This window comes from Sciurus carolinensis, chromosome 6, assembly GCF_902686445.1.
Source record: "Sciurus carolinensis chromosome 6, mSciCar1.2, whole genome shotgun sequence".
Classification (NCBI taxonomy): domain Eukaryota; kingdom Metazoa; phylum Chordata; class Mammalia; order Rodentia; family Sciuridae; genus Sciurus; species Sciurus carolinensis.
The window spans coordinates 62613864-62627596 of record NC_062218.1 but is presented as its reverse complement, the minus strand read 5'-3'; the positions used below and the strand labels follow the sequence as shown (position 1 = coordinate 62627596).

Here is a 13733-nt window from a genome sequence, read left to right as displayed (position 1 = left end):
ACACCTTACTACCTTAACTTTTTTTTTTTTTTTTTTTTTTTGTGGTTCTGGAATCGAACCCAGAGCCTCATGCATTCTAGGCAAGTGATGTACCATGGAGATGCATCCCTAACCTTTTTTATTTTATTTTTTTGCAGTACTAGGATTGAATCCAGTGGCATTCTTCTGCCAAACTATATCCCCATACCTTTTTATTTTTTTATTTCAGCTCTAAGTTGCCCAGGCTGGCCTCAAACTTTTAATTCTCCTACCTCAACCTCCTGGGTAGCTGAGATTATATGGTGGTACACCACCATGCCTAGATTATTTTTTGAGATAGGATATGGCTAAATTGCCCAAATTGGTCTTGAATTTGTAATCCTCTTGTTTCACCCTTCTGAGTAGCTGGGATTATAGGTGTGGACCACCATAACTGGCTAATTTTGACTTTTATAGCTATAACTATTTTCATGAAACATTTAGAAACTGATTACTATGTATGTGTGCAGTCTTAGAGATTTAGGCCAAACAGCTAAATTAAATTAATATAGAGATTGTTTCCATGGTAATAATAACCTTTTCATTTTAAATTTAAGGAAAAAACAGAGAATCTGTCATCTATGGAGGTTTCAGCAAGAAAAGATTTTGTGGACTCTAGAGAATCTAGTTTGGCCAAAAAAGATGCTCAGTTAGAAGAAGTTGGACCTTCTGGAAGTGTTGGAGAGGAAAACGTAGGAACTAATTCTGTGTGTTCAGTTGTTGAAGAGCGATATCTCAGTAAACTACCAAGGTAATACTTAACAAATAGACTAGGAAATAAAAATCACTTACGTGTCTTACCTAAATTATTGTTAGAGCAAAAACATGGCTTGTGAACAGAAGTGAGATTGTTTTTTATTTACGAGTCTGTTTCCTAATTTTGGTATTTATTTACTACATTTCACATTTTTCTGATTTTCATTGGAAGATTTTTCTTTCTCGGATGTAGTTTGTGGGTACCAAATGTATTAGATAAGAGCAGATGCCTGACCAAAGAGTAGTATGAATTAGAGTGCTAATTCGTATGAGGTTATAAGCACAAATGAATGGTATTCTTCTCTAGTTTTTGAAGAAAGTGGGAAGGAACTTAAATTCTAGAAAACAGCATTTTTCTGATGAATTTTTTGTCTTCCCTTTTTCTTTTCACCTAAACTGTTTACCCAGTAAAATAAATCAGTATTACTATTTGATTCCATATTCGGTATTCATCATTCTATGTATTTTATCCCTTTTTATTCTAATAATTTCCAGTTTTTATTTCATCTCTACCACCACATATAATGGGGAAAAAATAGCCTAAAATTGAAAAATTACTATGCAGAATTTTAGGTAGAAAACTAAGAATTAACTCTCAATGAGAAATTAGCAGTCGTTAATTCTTTTCTTATTTTCACATTGTAAGTCTTTAAAAGAATTGGTGGTGGGAGTTTTCATTTTAATGGCTGGAACTGAGATTTCACACTCAACACTTTGGTTTTCACGAAAATTATTGCATATATGACCATATTGTTATTTTGATTAAACATATAGCCGCCCACAATTGTTAAAAGAATCAAATTCCTCTAAAATTGCTCTGGATCGAAGAACAACTATCACTGCTACTGCTTCTGAGTGTGAGATAGATCATAGTGAAAGGAGAATACATAGGAAGATCAAACCAAATGTCACCAAAGGGCGTGGATCCAAACGAACTCGGGGTAAGACCTCTAAGAAGGAACCTAGAGCTTCCAAGTCAATGCTGGTGACTCTTCGGGCTTCCCAGGAAGAAGATGAAGATGATGATGATTTTGAATCTGATTATGAAGAAGAAAATTATCATCTTGCCCCAGAAGAATTAAACAAAGCACCAGTGTTTGTACCCGTTGGTCTGAGATCCCCTGAACCTGTTCCTGCTCAGATTGAGGAAACAATGGAAGAGGTAATCATTTTTGAATCTTTAACATTTTATCTTACTTATATTTTTCTTCCTTTTTCTTTTAGTGGATCATTATTTCTTCTCTTAGTAAATATTAGGATTTAAAGAGTTCTTTCTCTAAATAAACCACTACTAGATACAATTTGTTTGGAATCTAATGAATAGTTTAAGAATCACTAAAAGTGGCCTTTTGTGACCTCTTCTGATTACTCAGCCCCTATGGCCCAGACTCAGTAAGAGAACCAATATAACAATAATGATAGAATTCTGCTTACACTTTTATCGAGAAGTTGCTTTATCTACTTTTTTTTTTATTAATTTTTAAAATGTTTTGGAAGATATTTTCTGTTAACCTAACAGGTTCAGACTGAGTTCTGGTTGGTATAGAAAGTAGATGGGACATATTTTTTTCTTTTTTGAAAAAAAACTGTTAAATATACATTATATAAAATTTATCATTTTAACCATTTTTAACTATAGAGTTCAGTGCTACCGTTATCACCATCCTTTCACAAAACTCTTCATCTTACAGAACTGGCATTCTATACAATTAAACAATAATTCCCCATTTCTCCTACCTCTGAATCTTTGGCAACCAACATTCTAATTTTTGTCTATGAATTTAACTCTGTAGGAGCCTCATGTAAGTGGAATCATACAGTATTTTTCCTTTTTGTGACTGGCCAGTTTTACTTAGCATAATGTTTTCAAGGTTCATTTATAAAGTTGTAGCTTATGTCAGAATATCTTCCTTTTTCCATTTTCTTTTGCCATGCTAGGGATGGAGCCCAGACAGATTCTTCCACGTGTTAGGCAGGCATTCTGCCACTGGGCTATGTGATTAGCCCAGAATGTCTTTCCTTTTTAAAGGCTGAATAATATTTGTGTGTGTGTCTCACATTTTGTTCAACATTCATCTGTCAATGAATGACTATTGTAATTAGTGTTCCTGTGAACATGGTAATGCAAATATCTCTTTTAATCTGCTTTCAGTTCTTTTGGGTATATACTCATAAGTGACATTGCTGGATTACATGGTAAATCTATATTTAATTTTTTTTAGTGACCACCATGTTGGTTTTTTTTAATTAATGATTTATTTTTTTTCCCATCTCACCATATTATTTTAGAAGTGGCCATATAATTTTACATTTCTGCCAGCAGTGACAAGTGATCTAGCTTCTTCATATCCTTACCTAATAGATGTTATTTTCTTTCTAACTCCCCCTTCCCCTCCACCCACCACTATGCTGGGAATCAAACTCAAACTCAGGGCCTCATGCATTCTAGACAGGCACTTTACCACTGAGCTATACTCCCAGACCTTTTTTTTTAGTGGTAGTTATCTTAATGGGTGTAAGGTAAAATGTATTTTGCTTTCTTACTCTTTTTTTCCTCTTCTTTTTTTTTCTACTCTTTTTCTTCTTGGTTTAGTATTTCTACTTTGTAAATTCAAAGTTTTCTGTTCCGTTTTAATTTTTAGTCAGTCATCTGACTTACAGAGTAGCATATTTGATCATTTTTGTCTAAGCATTCATAATTGTTCTTGAGTCATTTGAAGCAGAATGAAGAGTTAGCTAAGATAGTGGTAAGGATAATAAAAGAAACAGTGGAAAACATAAAAACAATTCAAATAACGTTACGTTAACATTAATGTTAAGGTAGATCCATTAAGAAGTAATAGATTGCCTGAATCTATAAGAGTCACACTTAAGAATGAAAATCAAAACCTACTTCTATTTTATTCACTATTAATCATAGCATGCTAAATGTTTTAAAGAATTTACAGGCTTCTTGAAACTAATTGAAAATGACACAATATCATATGACTTTTTATAATGAAAAATTCAAAGTAAAGATAATTAAACATTTAGTTGAGGGCTGGGGAGATAGCTCAGTCTGTAGAGTACTTGCCTTGCAAGCATGAGGCCCTGGGTTTGATCCCCAGCACCACACACACACAAAAAATTTAGGTGAAATCAAAATGCAAAAGAAGAGTGAATTTTGTGAAAAGACAGCTGCATGAGATTTCATTGAGTTATATATTTTGTATTTTTCTTTATGTGAAGGTAGATTGTTAGTGAAAACTAATAATCAGAAATTAATTTTTTTCTTTAAAAAAATTTTTTTAGATGTTGACAGACCTTTATTTTATTCATTTATTTATATGTGGGACTGAGAATTGAACCCAGAGCCTCACACATGCCAGATAAGCACTCTACCACTGAGCCATAAATCCAGCCCAGAAATTAATTTCTGAAAGTCAGATTTCAAAATGTATTCCTGAATTAACACAGAATAGCTTCTTCAATAGCAGTAATAATAGTAATTTAGCAGGGAAAATTTATATTCCTTTTAGTCAGCTTACTAAAATGGAAATTTGTTTACTTGTTAGAATTAGAGAATTTCTTTAAAAAGCATTGAAATACAGTGGAATGATACATGCTGTTCAATGTGAATGAACCTTGAAAACTAAGTGAAAGAAGCTAGTCACAAAAGATCACATACGAGAGGGAGGGGAGGGGAGGGAAGGGGGAAAAAAAAAGATCACATACATGATTCCACTTATATGAAATGTCCAAAGTAGGAAAATCTATAGAGATATAAAGTAGATTAATGGTTGCCTAGGGATTGGGAAATGAAGGGGAGAAATTGGAAAATTGACAGCTAGTAGGTATAGGATTTCTCTTTGAGGTGATGAAATGTTCTAAGATTGAGTGTGGTGATGTTTGTTCATATCTGTAAGTATTCCAAAATACATTGAATTGTATACTTAGTGTGGGTGAATTGGGGTTGGGGGTAGTTCAGTGTTAGAACTCTTGCCTAGCATGTGCAAGGTCCTGGGTTCGATCCCCCCAGTACTGTCAAAAAAGAAGTGGATGAATTTCTAGTATGTAAATTATATCTCAGTATAGTTGTTATTAAAAAATAAAACATTAGTAAACTATATAAAGCCTAAATTTTTAATAGTTATCTAGAATATTCCTCTCCCCCACCCCATCCCAATTTTTCTGAATGTATTTTATTTTCACAAATCACTTGAACTTTTAAATTCATCCCAGACCTTTTGGCTATTAATGAAGATTTTTCTCTTATTTTTGCATCTGAGGAAAGACAAAGAACATTTAAGTGTTACTATAATAACTACATCTTGAAGACAGATTTTCAGACTTCATTCTTTACTTACAGATTCTATTGAATCACAAAATGCTTTATACCCATCTTTCTGTTAAAAGGCAATAAGAACCAGACTGTGGTATACGTATTTTAGGAGATAAATTAGTGTCTTTTTTTAACTTTGATCATAGAGCTCTTTGACTAGTAAGGCTGCCACATGAAGAGTAAATGTGAGTGAACCCATTGCCATGGGTGTCAAGAATCACGTAGGCTTTGGGATTTGGGGGAAAGATGGTTGCACTTGGAATGAAGGGATGATCAGTCTTTTAAAGCACTTTAACTCATCTTTGTTATGGCACTTATGACAATGTATAGTTAATTTATTACTTGTGTTGCTCGTATATTGTGAGTTAATGAAGGTAGGGACCAAACCTGTCTTTTTTGGCTTTGTGTTCCTATGCCCATATTCCTGTAGTTTTAGGAGGCACTCCATAAATGTTAACAGATGGAAGAAATTTGGGCAAAACAGGGTCAAAGTGGGGAGGATGGGACATGAAATGCCAGGCATTAACATTAAGCCTTAAAATTTTTGGTTAATGATTATAATAGTTAGAGCCCTTTCAAAAACCTTAAATGTTTTACTTTTGACAAATTGCTATCAATCAGTTTTAGAATCGTATTTCAGTTTTTTAATTTTGTGTGAATGTGGATTATTTCCTTCATTTTAACATTTCATTTTATGTGTTCATGTGGAAAATAATAAAAACTTTATTTTGACAGCTTGAAATAACTGAAAATGTTGCAGATATAGGATGTGTAACTGTTGTTGAACATCACCTTTCAAACACAGATGTAGCTACTCAGGAAGTAAAGGAAGAAAAATATTTGGATTCATCATCATTTGTAAGTATGCATGGTAATGTTTTGTCTTACGTCCTTTGTTTACTTTCAAAAGACTCTAGGGTTATTTTGATTGTTTTAAGTTTACAGTTCTTAGCTATTTTCTCTCATGAATGGAACTTTTTTTCTCTCATGTGTGAATAGTAAAAACTTGTGAAAAATCAAGGATTTTGTCTTGGACTTGGAAAGCATTGTTTTTTTTTGTGTGTGAGTAGAGCTCTTAATGTCCCCATAGACTTTACATTTGATCTTAGCCAAAAGACTGACAAGTAATAGACTTTTAAATCAAAATTCTGTTGCATTAAATCTGTGTTAAAAGTAAATTACTTAAAATATATTTAGTTTCATTTTGTTTGACATTCTTCAAAATTTAGTATTTAATCTCGTTTTTGCAAATTAACATTTGGAATTGTACTTTTTTTTAGTACTAGGGTTTGAACTAGGGTGCATCACTGAGGTACATCTCCAACCCCGCCCCCCCCCCCCCTTTCTTTCTTTTTTTTTTTTTTTGTAAGTTTTGAGACAGGATCTCACTAAGTTGCTGAGGGCCTTGCTAAGTTGCTGAGGCTGGCCTTGAACTAGCAATCCTTCTGCTTCAGCCTCCGAAACTGCTGGGATTACAGTGTGCCCTCAGGCCCAGCATGGAATTATACCTTTTGAAAACATTTTTATTGAGATATAATTCACATACTATATAGTTCACCCTTTGAAAGAGTTCATTTTAGTGATTTTTTTTTTTTTTTTTTTAGTATATTCACAGAGTTGTGCTAGTATGACTTAAATCAATTATTAGAATATTTTCATCACCTCAAAAACAAGTTCCATGTTCATTTGTAGTCACTCCTTATTCCCCTTGCAAGTCTCTCCAGTCTCTTATGGAACGAATTTTTTTTTTTTTTTTTTGGTACTGGGAATTGAACCCAAGGGCACTTTACCCTTGAACTACATTCTCAGCCCTTTTTATTTATTTATTTTATTTTGAGACAGCATCTCATGAAGAACTTGCTGGTCTCAAACTTATAATCTTCTTGGATCAGCCTCTCCCTAGTAGTTAGGTGTGCACCACTGTGCCCAGCCAGTTATCTGCTTTTTGTTTATAGATTTGCTTATTCTGGACATTTTATAGAAATAGAATAATAAAATAATGGTATCTTGTATACCCACCATCAGAATATTTTGCTGGGTCCCCATTTTTTCACATCTTATCAACACTTGTTTGACTTTATTATTTTTTTTTTTTTTTAATTTTCTCTTACTTGGCAGCGGACCTTTATTTTATTTGTATGTGGTGGTGAGAATCAAACCCAGTGCCTTGCACATGGTAGACAAGCACTCTGCCACTGAGCCACAACCCCAACCCTACTTGTTTGACTTTTGGGATCTGTGTGAGTGTTTTGTCTCGAATGATTTTGATTTGCATTTTCCTGATGACTAATGATGTTGAATATCTTTCATGTGCCTTCTGACCATCCGTATATCTTCTTTGGAGAAATGATGATTCAGATCATTTTTAGTTGGACTCTTTTTTTTTTTTTTTTTCCTGGCATCAGTCTCTTTTGCTATTTAGCATTGAACCCATCCCCAGCAATTCCTTGTCAAGTAAAATTTTGAGTTCTGAGAGTTTTCTCACAATATATTGATAATCTAATGCTTGCCTTAATTTACATTTTTTTTTTATTGTAAACAAATGGGATACATGTTGTTTCTCTGTACATGGCGTAAAGGCTTACCATTTGTGTAATCATAAATTTACATAGGGTAATGCTGTTTGATTCATTCTGTTATTTTTTTCCCTTCCCTGCCACCCCTCTTTTCCCTCTGTACAGACCTTCCTTCCTCCATTCTTGCCCCCCTCCCTAACCCTAACTCTAACCCTAACACTAACCCGTCCCACCCCCATTATGTGTCATCATCCACGTATTAGCGATATCATTCGTCCTTTGGTTTTTTGAGATTGACTTATCTCACTTAGCATGATATTCTCCAATTTCATCCATTTGCCTGCAAATGCCATAATTTTATCATTCTTTATGGCTGAGTAATATTCCATTGTGTGTGTGTGTGTGTGTGTGTGTGTGTGTGTGTGTGTGTATATATATATCACAGTTTCTTTATCCATTCATCAATTGAAGGACATCTAGGTTGGTTCCACAATCTAACTATTGTGAAATGAGCAGCTATGAACATTGATGTGGCTGTATCTCTGTAATATGCTGATTTTTAAGTCCTTTGGGTATAGGCCGAGGAGTGGGATAGCTGGTCAAATGGTGGTTCCATTCCAAGTTTTCTAAGGAATCTCCATACTGCTTTCCAGAGTGGCTGCACCAATTTGCAGCCCCACCAGCAATGTATGAGTGTACCTTTCTCCCCACATCCTTGCCAACACCTGTTGTTGCTTGTATTCTTGATAATTGCCATTCTAATTGGGGTGAGATGGAATCTTAGGGTGGTTTTGATTTGCATTTCTCTTATTCCTAGAGATGTTGAACATTTTTCCATATGTTTGTTGATTGCTTGTAGATCTTCTTCTGTGAAGTGTCTTCATTTCCTTAGCCCATTTGTCAATTGGATTATTTGCATTCTTGGTGTAGAGTTTTTTGAATTCTTTATAGATTCTGGAGATTAGCGCTCCATCTGAAGTATGATTGGCAAAGATTTTCTCCCACTCTGTAGGCTCTTTCTTCGCATTGCTGATAGTTTCCTTTGCTGAGAGAAAGCTTTTTAGTTTGAATCTATCCCAGTTATTGATTCTTGTTTTTATTTCTTGTGCTATGGGAGTCCTGTTGAGGAAGTCTGGTCCTAAGCAGACATGTTGAAGATCTGGATCTACTTTTTCTTCTATAAGACTCAGGGTCTCTGGTCTGATTCCGAGATCCGTAATCCATTTTGAGTTTAGTTTCATGCATGGTGAGAGAGATGGGTTTAATTTCATTCTGTTGCATATGGATTTCCAATTCTCCCAGCACCATTTGTTGAAGAGGCTATCTTTTCTCCATTGCATATTTTTGGCCCCTTTGTCTAGTATGAGAAAATTGTATTTATTTGGGTTTGTGTCCATGTCCTCTATTCTGTACCATTGATCTACCTTTCTATTTTGGTACCAATACCATGCTGTTTTTGTTACTATTGCTTTGTAGTAGAGTTGAAGATCTGGTATTGCGATACCCCCTGCTTCACTCTTTCTGCTAAGGATTGCTTTAGCTATTCTGGGTTTCTTATTCTTCCAGATGAATTTCATAATTTCTTGCTCTATTTCTGTAAGGTACGTCATTGGGATTTTAATTGGAATTGCATTGAATCTGTATAGCACTTTTGGTAGTATGGCCATTTTGACAATATTAATTCTTCCTTTCCAAGAACATGGGAGGTCTTTCCATCTTCTAAGGTTTTCTTTAATTTCTTTCTTTAGTGTTCTGTAGTTCTCATTGTAGAGGTCTTTCACCTCTTTTGTGAGATTGATTCCCAAGTATTTTATTTTTTTCGAGGTTATTGTGAATGGGGTAGTTTTCCTAATTATTCTTTCCAAAGATTCATCACTTATGTATAAAATACATTAGATTTATGTGCATTGATCTTATATCCTGCTACTTTACTGAATTCACTTATGAGTTCTAAAAGTTTTCTGGTGGAATTTCCTGGTTCCTCTAAGTATATAATCATATCATCAGCAAACAAGGATAGTTTGAGTTCTTCTTTTCCTATTCGTATCCCTTTAATTTTTTTGGTCTGTCGAATTGCTCTGGCTAGAGTTTCAAGGACGATATTGAATAGAAGTGGTGAAAGAGGGCATCCCTGCCTTGTTCCCGTTTTTAGGGGGAATGCTTTCAGTTTTTCACCATTTAGAATGATATTAGCCATGGGGCTTAGCATAGATGGCCTTTCCAATGTTAAGGAATGTTCCCACTATCCCTATTTTTTCTAGTGTTTTGAGCATGAAGGGATGCTGTATTTTATCAAATGCTTTTTCTGCATCTATTGAAATAATCATGTGATTCTTGACTTAAGTCTGTTGATATGGTGAATTACATTTACTGATTTCCTGATGTTGAACCAACCTTGCATCCCTGGGATGAAACCCACTTGATCATGATGCACTATCTTTTTAATATGTCTTTGTATGCGATTTGCTAAAATTTTGTTGAGAATTTTTGCGTCGATGTTCATTAAGGATATTGGTCTGAAATTTTCTTTCCTCGATGTGTCTCTGTCTGGTTTAGGTATCAGGGTAATATTGGCTTCATAGAATGAGTTTGGGAGGGTTCCCTCGTCTTCTATTTTCTGGAATACTTTGAGAAGTATTGGAATAAGCTCTTCTTTAAAGGTTTTATAGAACTCGACTGAGAACCCATCTGGTCCCAGACTTTTCTTTGTTGGTAGGCTTATGATGGCTTCTTCTATTTCATTACTTGAAATTGGTCTATTTAAATTGTGTATGTCCTCCTCGTTCAGTTTAGGCAATTCATATGTCTCTAGAAACCTGTTGATGTCTTCAAAATTTTCTATTTTGTTGGAGTACAGATTTTCAAAATAGCTTCTAATTATGTTTTGTATTTCAGTTGTGTCTGTTGTGATATTTCCTTGTTCATTCCGAATTTTGGTGATTTGGGTTTTTTCTCGTCTTCTCTTTGTTAGTGTGGCCAAGGGTTTATCAATTTTGTTTATTTTTTCGAAGAACCAACTATTTATTTTGTCAATTTTTTGTATTGTTTCTTTTGTTTCAATTTCGTTGATTTCAGCTCTGAGTTTAACTATTTCCTGTCTTCTACTACTTTTGGTGCTGGTCTGTTCTTCTTTTTCTAGGGCTTTGAGTTGTAGTGTTAGGTCGTTTATTTGTTGAGTTTTACTTCTTTTATTAAATGCGCTCCATGAAATAAATTTTCCTCTAAGTACTGCTTTCATAGTGTTCCAGAGATTTTGATATTCCTTTTTATTATTGGAGTTGTAAGGTTTTTTGTTTTGTTTTGTTTGGTTGTTTTGTTTTTTCGTTCATGGGTTTTTTTTCTTTTTCTTTTTCTTTTTTTTTGGTGATACTGGGGATTAAACACAGGGACTACACACTTACTAGGCAAGTGTTCTACCACCAAGCTACATCCCCAGCCAATAAGAATTCTTTATATAGTCTAGGTACAAGTCTATTATCCGGTATATATTTTACAGGTATTTTCTTCCATTCTGTGGATTATCTTTTCACATTCTTGACAGTTTCCCTTAAAACACAAAAGTTTCTAATTTGGATGAAAGTCTAATTGAGGTTTTATTTTTTTGTACCAGGAATTGAATCCAGGGGCTCTTAATCACTGAGCCACATCCCCACCCCTTTTTATATTTTATATAGGAGCAGGGTCTTGCTAAGTTGCCTAGGGCCTTGCTAAATTGCTGAGGCTGGCTTCAAACTTGTGATAGCCTGCCTCAGCATCCTGAGTCCTGAGTTGCTGGAATTACAGGCATGCGCCACTGTGCCTGACTTCTGATTGATTTTTTTTGTTGTTGTCATTGCTTTTGCTTTTGCTGTCATATCTAAGAATCCTTTTCCAAATCCAGAGTCATAAAGATTTACTCCTATTTTTCTTCTAGAAGTTTTATAGTTTAAGTCTTTGATCTATTTTGAGTTAATTTTTGTATATATTGTGATAACTTCTTTATCCAGCTTCATTCTTTAGCACCATTTGTTTGAAGAGACTTCATTGAATGGTCCTAGCATCCTTGTCAAAAATCAGTTGATCCAGGGCTGAGGAGATAGCTCAGTTGGTAAAGTGCTTGCCTTAGAAGCACAGGGCTCTGGGTTTGATCCCCAGCACCGCAAAAAAAAAAAAAAAAAATCAGTTGATCCTAGATGTATGTGTTTATTCTGGGACTGTTAATTCTTTTCCATTGATCGGTATCAATTCTTATGTTAGTGATGCTATGTTGATTATTATTGCTTTGTAGTAAGTTGCAGTTGAGAAGTACAATAATCAATACAATAAATAAATTTTATTTATTCTTAGAATTGTTTTGGCTAATGAGTCCCTTTTAATTCCATATGAAATTTGGAATAACTTGTTAGATTCTACGAAGACGTTATCTGGGATTATGTTTGGAATTTCATTGTATTTGTAGATCATTAGGAAAATGTTGCAGTCTTAATTATTTTGAGACTTTCAGTTCATGATCATAGGATATTTTCCTTCTTTTGGTGGTGCTGGGGATTGAATCAAGGACCTCATACATACTAGGCAAACATTCTACCATTGTACTCTTCCACTGAGCTATACCCATTTATTTAAAACCTCTTTGCTTTTTTTCAAAAGTAGTTTGTAGTTTTAAGAGTATGAACTATGCACTTCCTTGCTAAATTTATTTTCAAGTATGTCGTTATTTTCAGCATTATTGTGAATAGGACTGTTTTCTTAAGTTTCACTTTCGATTTGTTTATTGTAAGTACATCAAAATATAATTGATTTATGTATATATTTTTTATATGCTATAACTCATTTTTTAGTTTTTTAGTGAATTCTTTAGTATCTTCTATGCAAAATCATGTCAAAGTACCACAGACTGAGTGACTCAAAGCCTCAGAATTTTTTTTCTTTCATGGTTCTGAAGTTTAGAAGTAAAGTCCAAAGTCACGGTATTTTGGTTGTTTCTGGAGGCTCTGAGGAGGAAATCTTTCGATGCTTTTCACCATGGTTATTTGGCAGTATATGCCGTTTTATGGTTTGGGGTAGCATAATTCCAATCTCTGCTTCCAATGCCACATGGCCTTTCCCTGATTATGTGTCTGTGTCTTTTATCCTCTTATAAGGACACCAGATATATTAGGGCCAACATATTTTTGTAGGGGGCACAATTCAGCCTGCAGCACTTTTCACTCTGATTGCTTTTTATTTTTCTTGCCTTATTTCTCTGACTAGAACCTTTAGTTCAACGTTTCTTAGAAATGGTGAGAATGGACATTCTTTTTTATAAGTCAGCACATGAGATTTAACCTGGGGTTCCATTACCATTGATCGACATCCCCAGTCCTTTTTATTTTTTGGCAGTCTTTTTTTTTTTTTTTTTTTTTTTTTGCGGTGCTGGGGATTGAACCCAGGGCCTTGCTGAGCTATATCCTCAGCCTCCTTTTTATTTTTTAATTTTATTTATTTATTTATTTATTTATTTATTTATTTATTTATTTTGCGGTACTAGGGATTGAACTCAGGGCCTTGTGCTTGCAAGGAAGCACTCTACCAGCTGATCTATCTCCCCAGCCCTCCTTTTTAATTTTTGAGAGAGGGTCCCACTAAGTTGCTGAGGCTGGCCTCAAATTTGTGATCCTCGTGCCTCAGCTTCCCAAGTCCTTGAGATTATAGGTATGTACCACTATGCCTGATTGAGAGTGAACATTCTTGACTTGTTCCTGGTTTTAGGGGAAAGCATTCAGTTTTTCACTGAAGAAGAATGTTAGCTGTGGGTTTTTCCTAGATGCCCTTTGTTAGGTTGAAGAAATTCCCCCCCTTCTATTTGTAGCTTTTTTTTTTTTTTTTTTTTTTTTTTTTTTTTTTTTTTTTTTTTTTTTTTTTTTTTTTTTTGTGGAAAGGATGTTGGAATTTATCCTTTTTTTTTTTTTTTTTTTTTTTTTTTTGTATTGAGATGATTGGTTTTACTTGTATTATATCAATAAGCTGTATTACATTGATTTTTGGATTTCAAGTCAACCTTACTTTACTGGGATAAAACCTGTTTAGTCATGATATATCATTTTTATATTGTTATGGGGCGCAACTTAAGAACAGACCGATCACCACTCAGAAGTCCAAAT

The 13733-nt window shown here is 34.3% G+C and overlaps 1 protein-coding gene across 10 annotated transcripts in view; it reads left to right on the top strand.

Moving 5' to 3' along the window:
* Bdp1 (B double prime 1, subunit of RNA polymerase III transcription initiation factor IIIB) overlaps positions 1–13733 on the top strand; it is a 109482-nt gene that overhangs the window by 71156 nt on the left and 24593 nt on the right. For all 10 annotated transcript variants that reach the window (XM_047556020.1, XM_047556018.1, XM_047556024.1 and 7 more), the window contains 3 exons: positions 576–769; positions 1549–1936; positions 5831–5953. In XM_047556020.1, coding sequence (XP_047411976.1) covers positions 576–769; positions 1549–1936; positions 5831–5953 — 705 coding nt within the window. The remainder of the gene's footprint in view (positions 1–575; positions 770–1548; positions 1937–5830; positions 5954–13733) is intronic.